Source organism: Ursus maritimus, unplaced genomic scaffold (assembly GCF_017311325.1).
Source record: "Ursus maritimus isolate PB19 unplaced genomic scaffold, ASM1731132v1 scaffold_1, whole genome shotgun sequence".
Classification (NCBI taxonomy): domain Eukaryota; kingdom Metazoa; phylum Chordata; class Mammalia; order Carnivora; family Ursidae; genus Ursus; species Ursus maritimus.
In genome coordinates, this window is record NW_024423343.1 from 78,938,051 (window position 1) to 78,954,669 (window position 16,619).

At 35.4% G+C, this 16,619-nt stretch overlaps 1 protein-coding gene across 1 annotated transcript in view; it reads right to left on the minus strand.

The window, feature by feature from the left end:
* The window catches only part of MBD5 (methyl-CpG binding domain protein 5), a 137,526-nt gene that overhangs the window by 38,841 nt on the left and 82,066 nt on the right, over positions 1-16,619 (minus strand). The window contains exons 4-6 of the mRNA XM_040645154.1: positions 13,409-13,511; positions 12,161-12,341; positions 5,362-7,497 (exon numbers count right to left, since the gene is read on the minus strand). Coding sequence (XP_040501088.1) covers positions 5,362-7,497; positions 12,161-12,341; positions 13,409-13,511 — 2,420 coding nt within the window. The remainder of the gene's footprint in view (positions 1-5,361; positions 7,498-12,160; positions 12,342-13,408; positions 13,512-16,619) is intronic.

The window sequence follows — 16,619 nt, forward strand, 5'->3', positions numbered from 1 at the left end:
AAATATTTTTAAGCATAATTTTAATGAGTCAAATTCTTGTAGAGTTAACATTTACTGCCTAGAATTTGGGTACTTTTAAAGCTGCGTCAATGTTTTCAGACCACTTGATTTTAGTAAATAGTAGCTTAGGCATGTCCTAGAGAACTCAAGGATTTCTTGTGACTTCGTAAGTGAGTTCAGTGTATTGCAATGGAATAAAATTCTCCCAATTTGCACACTGGGACAATTTATTTCTTGAAAGGTACAAAATAGATCATTGAATCAGCAAACATATCACACCACTCTGAGTTCTGTGTTCACCTTTTGATTATACAGACTCAATGTCTAAAGTCAAACATATTTTAACTCCTTCTTTTGTACACAAGGAAACATTAAACCTGGAATACGTAAACAAAACAAGTGGTGTAACCCTGATAATAGGAAACCTTCTTAAACAGCAAGACATTGTTGTAAAAATATCTTACAGCAAAGAAGAAATGGCTCATTTTGCAAAAACTTAACTGAAAGAACAGACATAGATTTTTATCACACAATCAAGAATTTAATAGAGTTTTGGTATTTGGTTAAAAAACACAGCAGAAGGCAACTTTGAACCTAGAAGCCTTGTGCATCAAATAAGGGATAAAACCTAGACATTTAAAAAATTTGGGTGGAAATACTTTTAATAGCAACTATTATTAATTCAGTCACAACCTTAAAGGAGCCTTTGCCCTTCTTCCCTCTACATTAGTCTCTATAAGACTAGAAAATTATTTCTACACAAACTTCCCGAATCCTGAGATGGCAACATACAGTACAATCCATCCTTGAGCGTTTTTATCCCATAATCTTTTTGCACCTGTAACTTCAAATGTAGGGAATGACAATTTCCCTTTATTATTTATTTATTTTTTTACTGGCATATTCTGAGAATAAATAAATACATAGAACAAAAAACCAAGCTCACTACTTTGCAGTCTTTTACCCAAAGTGTTCTTTTGTGGTCTCTATTTCATTTTCTTATACCTACCATATCAATGGCTGTACTGAGTTTCAATCAAATGTATTCTGTGCTGAAAGAGAAACACTTTCTTTTCCAGAGTTTTTAAAAAATATATATAAATATCCATGAACATATATTTACTCATAGGTTTATTTATATTCTTGTTAGTCAATGTATCTCTTTAAGGGTTAAGGCAAATCAGTGTTTGAATTATTTTCTCTTCTGGTACAAACTCTTACTCTGCCTCTTCAGAGGATTATATTTTCATGTGTTTAGAAGAGTTGATTAAATATTTTTTATTAAAAAAATAGGAGACTATAAAAGGGCTTTTAAGGTGAAAAAGTTGTATTTCATGATCATCACAATGGAGAAGGTAAGGTTCAGTTATTAAGTTGGTGAGCAGAGTAGTCTAAATCTTTTTGCTGCTTTGAAAATTGTGGAAGACCACAGGCCACATGGACACTGACAGGACTAGGGCCTCTGCAGAGACCAGGGTTCCTGGCAGGTGTGGTTTTGTTCTCCGGCCAGCAGGTGGGCAGCGGGCAGCAAGCACAGGCCTGATAAAATTTGCCAGACAAGGGCACTTGATTTTGGATTCCTCCCTAAACCAAAACACCACAGGACACGTGCTGGAACCACTTAAATGCTGAAACTTGGTTTCTTCACAAACGGAAAGTTGCTTTGCTCTAAATGTACACTACTGACGGATTTCAGCACATACCTGCATTCAGCAGTGTGAGTGTTTGGACTGAGAATCAGGAACTTTGGGGTGTGGTTGCCAGATCCACCAGGGCTTTGCTTTACAACTTGAGGAATGTCAGCAAGTATCCTACTGGTCATTTTCTAAATCTGTTACATGGAAATATTAAACTTTACTTGTAATTTGATATCCAAAAAGTTAATAGAAACCTGTAAACGTTACAATGCAAAGTGTTCAGAGAGCTTTCATGGGAAGCCAATTTCAAAACACCAAATAGAATTAATAAAGCCTTGTATAGTCTTAAATTTTAGAAATATTTTTAAAGCATTTTATATATTTTATCTGATTTTTTTTTTTACTACCTCTGCCTGCAGTTCCCATATTTGAGATGTAATACATTTTTAAATGTGTCCCATGGAATTCATATATAGGCCTAAAAAAAAAAATCAGTATCTGGGTTGTTTATAATAGAAAAACTCTTTAAAAGAAGTTTCTGAAAATAAATTACCAATCTAAGTGTTCTCAGAGCAAGTGATTTCTTCTCTTAATCGATGTCTTACTGTAACATTTTTGAGCTGCTTAGGAGACAGGAAAAGGCACTGGATTGAGCAGGTCACTTGAGTTCTGTCCAGGCTCCGTTACCATAGAGAAGAGTAGGACCACGTTGTTGCGGGGCTCTTTCCCCCTCACTGCGTTATCATGCTTGGAAAGGCAGAACTAGTATCTGCATAGTTGCCTCCTTCAAAGATCTAGTGATAAATCACTCACTAGGAAACACATTCTTATCTGATTAAGTGAGGTGATACAAATTCATTAAAATAAAGGTCACCAAATGTGATTCACAAACGAGGGGCAGTTCTCTTGATATGTGTGGACATTTCATCTGTGTTGACACAAATATCCTAATCATTATACACTATGATATCAGAGTCCAGAGAGAAGGCAAAAATAACTGACTTTTGTCTAAAAGTGCATCAAATGTTTACAAATGTGGCTTTCAACATGCACTGATGTGCTTTAATTCATCACCTGTTGGGTATTTTTAAAGATTTTGAAAGTGAAAACAGCATATTTGATTACTAAATGTTTTAGAACTTACACAGCTGGGAAGAAAATGGATTTTAGAATCAGATGAACCAGAGTTAAAATCCTAATTCAGTTATGCATGATCTCCAGCGGTTATTTAAGTTCTCTGATGCTCAGTTACTCATCTCTAAAATAGGGGCAAGAATACCTTATACTTTGGAAAACTACACAAATTAGAAATAATAGAGGTAAATCAGCTGGCACATAATAGGTTCTCGAGAGCTATAAGCAACATTTTAAGAATAAAATGCATTTTTCTTCTGATGTCTTTCTGGTATGTGAGGAATACCTAGCTGAAATTTACAGGGATAGCTGTGACCGTCATCTGCTAGCTCACTCTGAATGCCTAGCTTGGTACTTATTTAATGGATGAATAAATGTCAGTGTAAATAAATATTTAGATTAAGCAATTATAATGACAGTACATTCAGTTGACACAGTTTACTGTGTATCAAAAAGAAACATGGCATTAGAGACCTCTTCAATATTCAACTCATCAAAAGAGTTACATTAATTAGTAAATCTACCCATTTTCACAACCAGCTGCACATCAGATCTATGTACATTAATTAGTATTTAATTTTATTAGGTTTAATATTTAAAAAATTCTTACTGACCTAGATTTTTATCAAGTATATGCTTTCTGTTAGCTTACACATGATTGGTCACATCCATATCATTACTAGACATTTATTCCCATTTAGCTATTTCTATGCTAACACTTTTCTCATATTAATAAATTTTCAACCTGTGTGTTTGACACTCCGAGCTGATGCTTTACAGAGGTTCATGGAACAAGAAAATACATGTCCAAGACGATATAAAATAAGTCTATAAACTTAACATTCAGAAGAAACAAAAATATAAATAAAGGTTGGTCTTTTCCATTATGGATGAACTGAAATACATCATTAATAAAATATATACACTTTGCAATATGAACTCAGACCTGAAACAAAGTAAGTTGAGGTAAGGGGTATCAATTATGTAAAGATATATAAGACAAGGAGACTAACAATGTCTCATCTAAATGATTGAAGGCATGCTTAATAAATACGGTATATCTTAAAATAGTTACGGATTTTATGTGGCTTTAATCTGCTAAAAGCATAAGATTAAATTTTCACTCGTGTGGAATTATTTAAAAAGGAATATGAGTCATTGAAAAGTTGGAAGCCCCTTTGGAAGAAGGATCCTGTTAAACACATACAAAATAGTTTCATGAGATTCTTTAAGAATATCAAGAAGGCACTAATCATTTCGATTATCTTCTCCACCGTATATTCTTTTTCACACAAGAGGGCCAATGAGCAGTTCTTCATTAAACACTGACATCCAGACATAAAACATAACACAAGTTGTGGAGGATGGCAGGTGTAAGTGGTGACACCCAGAAAGAAAACACTGGATTTTACTACCAGCAACACAGACATGTAGGTTCTAATGCTTTTCCAGCATGATGCTATATTACAGTCTATACATATCTACACAGTAGCTTATTAGTAAAAGCCATATCAGTTTTCTTACTTCCAGTAGCAATCTGGTCTGCAAAGCCCGCTGTTTTCATATCTGAGTAATACCATCTCTACAATTATCTTTTGTTTCCTCCCTGTCATTTCCTACAAACCTGTCAAATCATTAGTGTTGGGTTCTGGATATTCTTTCTAATATTTTCACGGTCAGATTTTCTGATGTCTCAATGAATTTACCTCTTTAGTGCTTCTTTACTGATTTTTATAACAATTTCTGATGACTCTATTGCACAAAACACGGTTCTTTCTAATGTGTCTACTTTTAAATAAATTTGTCTCCGTCATTATAGTGGATGAAGAGATAAAATAAATTTGGGTTCAAAAGCTTAATGTCAATGGTAAAAATAATGGTTAACTTCTACAAGAAAATTGTAAAACAATTTCAAGATCAAAAATTCTGGAAATCAGGTTTTCAAGCCTTTTTTATTAGAAAACTTAAATTATTACCTTTTTTAAAAGGGAGTAGCCAATATCCATTTTTGAATTTTCTCAAACAAATAATAATAAAGGATAGCAAACTAGGATAAGAGAACACATTAGAAGGCAGCTTTCTACTTCATACAACTAGTTACCTTTTCCTATCCATTCACCTATTTCTGGTCAGCAGCAAGAACAAAAAAAATCCATTTATTTTTGCCTTTTTGGGTTTTCCAAGATGAGCGTCATTTACCTGAATACAAACAAGAGCTAGGGGAAACGGCTTTATGTCGGCATAGACCAAGTAAGTACATGTCTCACGAACCGGGAAACCCTGCCTTCTATGGCTTCTTTTGTAGTTTAGAGTCCAATGGTTATATAACCAACTGAAAGTCAAACAAAATTCAAAATGACACAGATTGACAACAAATAACGGAAACACATGGAATCCCCTCGGTGGTTCTTTTTTTCTAATAGACAAATCCCTAGCATTCTGTAAATAAAATTATAAATACTAAAGAAATGATGACAATTTCACAATGGGGAAAGGATCATTTCTTATCATAATAAATATTTTGGTACAAATTTTAAAAAACGTAGAAAAGTTTAGTACCTTGGGGTACTTTTTTCTAATAAAACCATACCTGCTTCAGAACTTGTTTGATTATAGCTGCTAACAATGCTGTTTGGTATCACTGGAGTGGAGGACGTTGAAATTCTTGACTGAGGTGGATTGGGATGTAATGAATTTCCTAAAGCCATGCCCGACTGACTGAGCATCCCACAGTTCCCGCTAGCCTGAATCTGATTTATTAAACCTGCAAGATGGTGGTTTGGGACTGGACTGTTACTGTGAACAAAGTTAGTGTTTGCATTGTGGCAGTGCACGGCTTCCCCTCTCAAAGGTATGTTCTGTGTCAGTGAATTCTGAAGAGCACTGGAGTTCATATTGGGATCTGTAAAATGCAGCTGGTTAGCAGAGCAAGGCAAAGCAGTATTTGAGCCCCCACAACCCGGGGTACTATTGCTACTCAAGTGAGAGCTTTGACAACTCATAGACTGTAGTAACTGAGACATTGAACTGATGGGAAAGGACCCCTGACCCTGCTTTCTTAGCAAGTCGGGTCCAGGTTTAGGAACTGCAGAACTATCCATTTGAGACTGTCTGAGCAAACTCAACACTGTGGTGGGTGGCTGTTTTCTTTTCCGCAACGAGTCTTTTTGCTGAGACATCAGCTTATCTCTTAGTGCTGCTCGACCACTTTGCCCTTCCCCTGTCGGGAGCAGCATGTTGGCAGTAGGAGGGAACATGGTGTTTAAAGTGCTATGTCCTTCAGTGTTGCCGCTGCCAGCAACAGCTCCAGAATTGCTACTGCTGCTACAGTTGTTACCAGCAAGTTTGTTTTGATTTGCTAGCTGTGCTTTGGCTGCTGCTGAGAGTAAACTACTTGCTGGAAAGGAGGCAGCATTGTGCTGGTTCAAGATCTGATTTAAAGGCATTCCCAGCAAACCAGGCTGACTCTTTACAGAACCACTTCCGGCAGATGCAGTAGGAAAAGCTGCACTGCTTGGGGTATTTAGTACATTACTCATTCCAGCAATTAATGGGTTAGGGATATCCTTGTACTGATGATGTCCATCGGACTTGGTAGAAGGGCTTGATGGCATTGATGGCCTTGGGGACCCTATCGTTGACCTTGGTGACCTGGGTGGAACCTTAATACCACTACAAGTGGCCTGGGGTCCTAGAGGTGGCATCATGAAATTTCCGTGATCTGATGATGTGGAAGATGAGCGTGATCTTTGGGGCGATGCCTCAATCCTTCCAATTCCAGTCCCCATCATGTGCACTGGGGATGTCACTGGAGAAGGGGACAGGGAGGTTGAAGCTGAATGTTGAACTCTTTGTATGTGACTCCCATGATTCATATGACCAGGTTTTACGGTTGGCAAAGGGAGATTACTTGGCAAAGGAACAACAGCAGGAGGCATGCTTACATTCATCACAGGTACCTGAGAGTGGACATTTGAATGGAAACTAGTTGGATTAATGATAACAGGGTTCTGATTCACCGGTTTACTAGGAATAGGGTCAAGAATGCCAAGTGGATCTTTCTCGGATGTTAATGGCTTTTTCTGAAGAGCACAAGAAGGTGGAGGAGGGGGAGGTGGGCCTTGGGGTGCTTTGTGGTGGAACATTGCTCGTGGTATTTCCATATTAGTTGAAAAATTACACATTGGTTTTTTCATTACTGGACTCTTTGTAGTCAAGGTTGGGGAAAGAGGTATATTAGTCCTTCCAGCCATTGCACAAGATGACTGTACAGGAGAACCATGTAGCATTACTGAAGGTGGAGAAAGAGGAGTCCTATTCAAATGAATAGGACTAGAATTGGGAGCTCCATGAAAACCAGGATTACTTCTTGTGAAAACATCTGGGCTTCCAAGTGGGTCAGTCCTTGGAGAGATCGAGCCATCTCCATATATCTGGGAACCTGACGATGCTGGGCTGGGCAGGCCTCCGTGGCTGCCACGGAATGGAGATTTCTGTCCGTGCTCACTGCTACCCAATCTCTGCCGGGGGTAGACAGGGTGGAGCTCTTGTTGCTGGCTTCCAGGCAATTCCTGTACATATAGCCTTCCCATGGCATTTGATGATCCAATCATTAACTTGAAAGGATTTTTACATTCAGGCATTACAGAATTTGTAATTCCTTCATGCGACTTGTTTCTTATGGATCTTGGAGTTGCTGCCCGTGAAGGTACTACTGGAGTTGCATCTGATGTGAAAGACAAACAAAAATCCTGTTAGTAGTCTCGATTCTTTTGTGTTGGCATGGGGGGAGGGAAGGAAAGGAGGAACTCAGGAAGGGAAGGCATCTGGAAACAGAAATTTGCAAATAGAAGCTGTGACTCTATGCAATTAAAAAAAAAAGTTCTGTACTCTACAGGAAACTGATGGAAAAAATACACATTATTCTCCCTCAGTTGACCAAAGGTTCTCAATAACTGCTCATTATGCTTGTTTACCTCTTATCCGTTGAGAAAGGATGGGGATCTGAATCATAATACTCACATTAGCTATTCTAATAATATTTATAATATGAAAAATCAAGATTGACAGCCTATATGGAAATGGTGATGTTACTATCTTGTCGGATTTGAATTTTTTCAGAACAGGGTTACCACAGAAAATTATCATCTGTATGGCGTATTTTCTTGTAATTTAAATGCATTGCTATTTTTTAAAATTCAAATTCAATTAGCCAACATATAGTAGTACATCAGTGGTTTTCAGTATAGTGTTCAATGATTCACTAGTTGTGTATTGCATTGCTATTTTTACCAGAAAATTTGTTACCCTATAAATGTTTGTTACCTTACTGAAACTTCCTCAGGACAGCCACAAAAACTCTTCCTTATCTCAACATTCTCACTGTGAGAGCAAAAGAGCCTTAACCTTAGTGAATTAAGTGAATGGGATTTTGAATCTTTTAAAATGGGAGCGATAATAGTACTAAGTGCAGTGATACTGCAGTCATGCTCAGCTTCATCAAGTCTATAACAGTATAACATCGCAATTTCTTTGTACTGGATCAGACATCATTATGAAAACAGCCTTAGCCAACCAACTTAGGTAAAAGATTGTGAGTCTTTTATTAGGATAGAATTCCTATGCAAAATTTACTCAGAATGCTAAAATCTTCAGTACTGGGTTCCAATCAAGTATTCTCTTTTTACAGCAAGCATTGCTCCCTCCCTGGCTTTTTGGAATCCCTTCAGTTCTTTTGGAGATCAGACAGAATATAGGCAACAAAAGCAAGCTGGCTCATCATACAGAATTTTCATTCTATCATGTCAGAATTCTAGGTTTAAGTTTTTTAGCTCCTGCGGCTGTTTAACAATTTATAAAGTTGTGCCTTCTAAAACAGAGATGGCAAATAAAATCAGCTTCATATACCAATTCCCATCAACTGGTGGTGGCTGCTTAGAGAGCTATGTTGAAAGGATGTGGCACCCTGGCTGGGCTCTGTGAGAAAGTGCCAATCAGTCTGTTACAGGCATGGGTGATGAAATTGGTACCATTTATACTATACACTGGCCACCCCAATTCTGAGACTGGCAATATATTAGCTAGTATACTTGGGTTCACTTGCAATCAGAGGTATATTTACTTAAATGGATAATCGCACACTTAAGAAGATAAATATACTTCTCTTACCTGCTAGATAGTATACAGGTAAAATTATAACAATTTCTAAGACAGTGGTTCTCAACCTGAGGTATACAGAAGTCTAGGTAGGTTGCATTAAAGAAATAAGAGAATGAAGTGAACATATATTTTTCTTGGAAAAGTTGGTTTCTGTTTCTGGTATGGTAGAGATTATTTGACAGAGTGGTTTCTGCACATAATATATGAAAAGTTGAGAACCATTGATACAAGAGAATTACAGAATATAAACCCAATTGAACTTATTTTCTTGTTAAAGACAGAATTTTAAAGTTTATAGTTAAAGAAATATATGGAAAATATTTGGGGCATTGCACCTAGCATCTAGCGAGAGCACAGTTGTCTGTATTAACATCACTAGCATTATTATGTGATGAACTGTGTCCTTATTAGTAACAAAACCACTGAGTTGTGTCTTTTTTTGGTTATTTATATAATTATGTACAGTTCAATGCTTAAAAATACAGACACTGGCATTCTTATATTCAACAGAATTTAGAAAACAGCTGTGGTTTAGCAAGGATTTCTTCCATACCTGGGGAAAAAATAGTTACCATCTTTAAAATGACAGGAATACTGAATAAACAAGCAAAAATCATGCCGATAAAGTATTACAAGAGTTGGCAAATGGAAATGCTGGGCACTCATCAAGTGCTTTCATGTATACTCAAGTAGACCTTTCGAAAGAATACACAGAAACGAAATATATCCTCACGCATGTAAAATAAAGAGGGGTGAAAACTACTACCTGAGTCTCCTTAACTTTTATTTAAAATCCCAACCCTATAATACAGTTTAATATTAGGAAATTAAAATAAATGCTATTTATTTTGTAGCTAGTAAAAGGGTAGCAATTAATCCAATAAAGCATATCATTTAAAAAGGGGATGGAGATATACCTCTTACACCTATACTGGTTAAAGATTTACCTTTAATTTCAATAATAAAATTTGTATGTATAGAGTATGACAAAGGACCTAGATCAAGATTCTGCTAAGGTCATTAAAAAAGTGACAAGGCAGACTTTGCAGGAAGAAGTAGAATTGATACAATGTGATATGAGAACAGCAGCAGATACATGCAAAGTAATATGCAAAATGAAAACGTAGTTATATCAAGGTGGCAAGAGAATGGTAAATTTCAAATAATTTATTACTATTAACTATGTCTTTGAATTAAAAAAAATGTAGCTCATTAAAAGAAAAAGAAAAATTCCCTAAAATTTTTTTCTTACATACCTTAGTGGAGCAATTTTTTCTGATCATTCCTGTTAAGTTCAAAGGTTAAAGGGTTATTGAAGAGGAGCTCTCTGCTAATAACTGCCAAATTTTTCTCTTCCTGCTAGCTTCACATGAGTCTTAAGTGTGACTCTTTAATTATCTGTATGATGTCACAACTGCTCCTCTTTGTAGCTAAAGCTGTTAGTAATTTGGCCCCAAACCCCCGATGCAAATTTAATCTTTCATTCAAGTCAGATTCGTTTCCACATCATCTCTTAATTATGCTATACTCATATTGAATAAGAATTTTCTTATTTCCCTCATATGTCCAAATCTTACCATTTTCCAGGGCTGGTTCAAATCCGAGGTTTATCATAAAGCCTTCTCTGATCACTACAAGTTATACTCATTGTTCCTATTTTTCAGAACTCTGCAGAACAATATCACTTCTTCTTCATAAACAAATGCTTTGGTGCTCAGCCATATTTTATCTTGAATTATTACTCAACTATTAAGTTGATTGTAATATTTTGGAGGGAGTTCACATCCTAGCTCACACAAAAGGAAGTTCCTGAGTCTTAAAGTATAGTTCCACAAATTACATATTAGTTATAAAGGGAAAAGTTAACTTAACAATGGAGAAATTGGATATACAAAACTTTAACCAAGCACTCAAGCTTAATGTCATCAATATGGGATAAGTTGCCATTATGTACCTCCTCATGACATAATGTCACCTATGCAGTATTCTACCAAACCGTGTTTAACCTGAGTATAAATAAATACGAAGAAATAACCAGGCAAATCCAAATTGAGGAGTATCTGTAAAACTGAACCGGACTCTTTAAAAATAGGTTTTAAAAGACTGGGAAATTGGTGTAGATTAAAGAAGTGTAACAATTTAGTGCAGTTGCATGATGTTTGATTGTGTCCTGGGTTTAAAAAAAATTGAAGAAACTATTAGGACCACTGGAATTTATTAGGAGAACTGGAATAATTGGAAATTATCAGGACAACAATTTTCTAATTATATACACTGCATATTAGATAGTAAGTGCTAAATTTTTTGAATGTGATAATTAGATTGTGATTTATATAGGCAAACATCCCTGTGTGCTGAAATATTTAGAGATGAATTGTCATAATATTTGCAACTTTTGCCACAAAATGTTAATTGTTAAATCTAAGTGAAGGGTACTTGGGTGCTCAATGAACTGTTTATGTAATTTTTCTGCAGCTTTGACAATTTTTAAGAATAAAAGCGTGTGTGTGTGTGTGTGTGTGTGTGTTGTGGAGGTATGCAAAGTTCCTGGTAAGGTGATTTCTCTTAGTAGGTGTTCAAGAAATAGCTATTAAGTGACTGAAAGAATAACACTGGGGGCACCTGCATGGCTCAGTCGGTTAAGCATCTGCCTTCAGCTCAGGTCATGATCCCAGGACCCTGAGAATGAGCCCTACTCTCTGCTCGGCAGGGAGTCTGTTTCTCCCTCTGTCCCTACTCCCCCATGCTTTCTCTCTCTCTCTCTCTCTCTCTCTCTCAAATAAATAAATAAATAAATAAAATCTTAAAAAAAAAAAAAAGAATAACACTGCTAGCTCTGGACAATACTGCTGGTTCTGTTTGAGGACTGGATACCACACATCCAAACCAGCTCTAGGAGGAAGGTTACATGTCTTTCCTAAAAACCAATGGCACTTTCTCATTTGTTAGCTCAGCTCTGTGTACTTGCATAGCATTTGTATGTGTTACTTGGTGTTTATTCTGCTCAGTTAACTCAATGACTTAAATAGGAAATTTGGGGAGACAACTTCATAGAGATTTTTCAGACTAATTTGCTATTTGCAAAAAAATGATAAAACACATACAACTCTAAAAGCACTCTTCCTGTTTAAAAAGGGGACTCAGAAAACGTTTGGCAAAGTGATTTCCAGTGACTCCTCTAGGAGAGAAGTTGGGGAGGAAAATTCTAAACCTTTCACCACATTACATACTTGTTCCTCCCCCGGGACTGGTGAGCACCAGAGAAGGATGTGGGGCTTCCATGCTTTTGTGAAGTGTGGCCACTGCAATGATTTTTCTTTTATGTATGCATAGCTTTGTGACATCTTCATCTGCTTTAACATCTTCTGCAGTTCTCTGTTTCACAGCAGCTCCAGGATCAAAATTAAACACCTGGGAGAAAAAATTCTCTGTTTAGAATATGTCTGCAAAAACATTAAATTAAAAAAAAAATCCCCTTGTTAAAAGAAATGTTTTGCATAGATTAAGCCATAAATTTGAATAAAACTGTCTCCAGTTTTTAAATTTAAGAAAACAACTTTATATATAGTGTAATAAATACTTCTGCTGAACTCTTGGTTTTTTGTGACAAAGTAAACAATGAAAATAAGACAACCAAGATAACTATATGGAAAGGTATAATATCTGATGACGTTTCCAATTTTAGATACTTCCTGATGTTGTAACAGTACAAAAACAGATGAAGCACAGTTAAAACCCCCAAGAGCTGACATTTCTACATGCTAACTTTTCCTTTGGCTTTATTACTATATTAGCATTACTTTTTCACGGATTTAAAAAGTCTATTACTCTATATTTAAAAAATCTTATTACTTATTGTGTATATACTTATAGGCTGTTTCAAATGCTTTTTGCTGGGTGAAGGAGGTGGCACAAATAAAAGGAAAAAACTATTTATTAAACTTTAGTTCTAAGATTAGCACATAATAGATATTCAGAGAACAATGACCTGTTTCTATTCTATTCTAAAATATTTTATTATTTAAAATAACTGTATTTTTTACCTTGCAAAGGACTAAAACAGTTACTCTTGGCTCAGAGGGTTCAGCTTTGTGATTTTAGAAATATTTGTGGCAGATTTATCAACACCAGTCCAAAAAAATCATATTGCAGATTGAACAGTTATAGTAGGGGGAAAATGTACTGTTAAACAGTGAGCATGGGTATAGCTCAAACAAAAAGGTGCTAAAAAGATTCTGATGAAATATTTAATATGAATATAGGTTTGTAACCTTTGAAAATGACTGGGACTTGAACTATTTCCTACAATTTTAAGCATTCCAGAATGCATGCAAAAGATATCTAATTAGATAAAGACTTTAAAATGCATATATGGTTGGAGAAGTAATATAAAAATGAAATGCCAAATGAGAAAAGCAAATATACGAAACACCTAAAAAAATACAAAACTGCCAATAGATCTATTGTGAAATGGTTACCTTGGGAAGAATAAGAGGACATTCCAAGCCACACTTGCATGTTCCGTCAGTAAGCAGGTATGTTTTAACCTGCTCCAAGCAAGATAACAAAGACCCACTGGGACTGTAAAAATAGTTTAAAAAAACATCAGGAAATAATTCCGACTGCACATATTATATGAAAAAAAGGCATAATTTATAGTCTTACTGTCCTTCACAAGATAACATTTTCCTACTAAGGAAAAACATTTGCTTTGTCAATATTATGTTATCTACTAAATTATAGCCTTTAACACTATCGCTCTTTCTTTTAAACAAACTATTTCTCAGAAAAATGGAGATTTTCATAGAAAATTAAATAAAAGTATTTTGAAAATGAAGAGTGGACTAAGGATGGGAAAATGCTATTCTTAAGAAAGTACAGAAGCAGGCAAGAAAAGACCAAGAAAACTACATGAAAGTAATCATTATTCTAAACTAGAAGATCTACCTTTAAAGCTGTTTGAAGAAAGACAAATTTAGGAACATGGAAGTCAAACCAGAAAGTTTACAAAAGTTGGAGCTAACAAGTTCTCCCCTTCAGTCTTGGAGTCTAGAACCAAACTGCCCCAATGTAAAAACAGATTTCTCTTTCCCGATCCATGTGTTTCTTTGAAGATAGACAAGTGTGGCCCAACTCAAATTGTACTTAAGAACCAAACCATACTGGCAAGAAAGAGGAGCCATGCAGAACTGACAAAGGATGGGGAACTCCTTAAGAAAATAGGGTTTTACAGGCAGAAAGGTGCCTTGCAGGTCTTCTGGTTGGTAATTGGAGTGGTGCTCTCAATGTTACTACTTTGTGGTTCAAAACGTCAGTATGATACATGAATGCTGATCAAGTTTAAGTCTACAGATTAGGTACTAATTCAGATGACAGGTTAAGTCTTTGATTTTTATTTACAATGAGAATTAGTTTAAAATGGGCTATCTGCACCTTAGGACTTTTACTATTAATACATTGATTTTACAACTTAAATGCATATTATGCTTTGAAAATTGTTATATATTTTTCATTCAAGAATATCCTTTATTTATGACTATTTACTAAAACCTTCACTTTAGCCTTCTGATTAAATTTATCCAGAAACAATACTCTCCATTTTGTATACAAAGCATTACTCTACTGGGGGCAGACTGCCTGGAAAAAAACATAGGTAATAGTTTTAGATCTATAAATAAACTAGCTTTGAAAGGCAATTCATATTTATGGACAATCATATAAGGGACTTATGAATGTAGAAAATCTCAATTAAAATCCTCAACATTGTTGACTCATTCATTTGTTTAGACTAACAATTTTTTTCAGATGATATGCAAAAAATAATTCCCATATTACAGACTTGCATTTCACCCCAGTGGTAGGGGCAACCAGATGATTTTAAAGGTCTGGTAATTTAGATAAAACATGATTACCAATCAGTTGTCATAAGAAGAATTCATGAATTTTGTGAAAAGAAACTGCCTAGCATTTTACAGTTAAAGAAAGCGTATGGACTGAATTCTAGAGGAATTTAACTGTAAAATTAAACCTGAAGACAAAAATCCCTGAATTCTATTAGAGTACTCCACTCTAGACACTTTAAAAACATTTCCTCTCAATCAGTCAGTTGAGTTCTTTCCTTCAGCTGTAGCTCTTTAATTAACTTTTGGGAGTAATAATTAATGTAAAAAATAGTTACAAGTCTTACAGCACAGATAAAGCTCAAAAGATTGGAAGCAGGTGGGAAATTTAATGTGCAGCCTCAATGCCACCCTGAGGCAGGAGCAGCTGGAGACTAACCTAAAAATTACAAGCTAACTGCACAGTGAGAAGGGAGCTACAGAAGGAGGGCTAGCCTCTTATATATGTTTAAGTAGTAATTTAACCGGTTATATATACAAACAAATAAAAACCATGCTGACTTAATTTATTTGATGGTGCTTAACCTTATCCAGCAAAATTTGTTTCCAAAATAATTCTTAGTGTATAGATCTGGATTTGGAGAACTCACAGTAACAGATAATGAAGTCTACTTATACTTGGAAAATCATGAGTGAACAAGATGACAGATTCTTAGACTTGGTTTAACTTAGGTCTCAGCAATCTGAAAAGCTGATATATCTTTCTTGTGGATGAAGATGAAGTAAAAAAAATTAAATTATTAAGATTTTAGAGTCATTGGCTCTAAACTGAATATATATTTGCTCCTTACAGGCTAGGATAACCATAAATATAAACAGTAACACCGATATCTTGCTATATTATACTTATAACAAAGTATTTTTAGCAGTTTTTTAACACCAGCATTGGCAATAGGAACACTTTGAAAAAGTTATGTGTCCTCGTCCATCTTATCTACTGTGGAATAAGCTCCACATTCCCTACTTTCTTTTCCCTTCACTCCAATTAATATAGAGCACATCTTTATTATTAAAGAAATAAAATACTTATGTGCAAAACAATTTCAATAGGTAATTGAGCTTACTTCAACAAACAACTTACACAAAGCAAACAAACCCGAGATAGAATCTGAACTGACTTTTGAGTTGTTAAGGTATGAAATACATTTGTATTTATATAATAGAAAATATCTCATTTATATATATACATCTTTGTACAAATAGAGAATTCAACTGAAGCTGGGATACAAATAACCACACTGAAAGAAATAGTATTAATGTAATAATACAATGTGGTATCTTTTAAAAAGTACTAAGTCTGCTTCTGATAGTTTTCTTTTTTACTACATTACGGAGAAAGATTTATGTTATCATAACCTTTCATATACTTTCTGATAAACTACAAAATAGGTAATTTAGGTGCCATTTGTTTAATAATAAGACTAAAACTTGGTTAAGGGTTCAAGATGATAGTGTAGGAAATTTCTGAGCCCAACTCCTCCCATGGACATAATAAATCTACAACTACATATGGAATATTGCCCCCTTAAAGACCTAGAAACTAGATGAACAGAGGGCCTCCACAACAAGGGGCAGCACTGAGATGGGTGGAATAGGCAGAGATACTGTCTCAATAAGGAAAAAAAAACCACACCCCAGGCATGAAGTCCCACAGTCAGGAAGGATCTCAAAGGTATGGAACTCTTCTGTAAAAAACAAGAGATTTAAATTCCACATCAGGCAACCCAACCCTTAGATTTTGCACAGGAGGAACAAGCCCTCAAAATAGCTGGCTTTGAAAACCAATAGA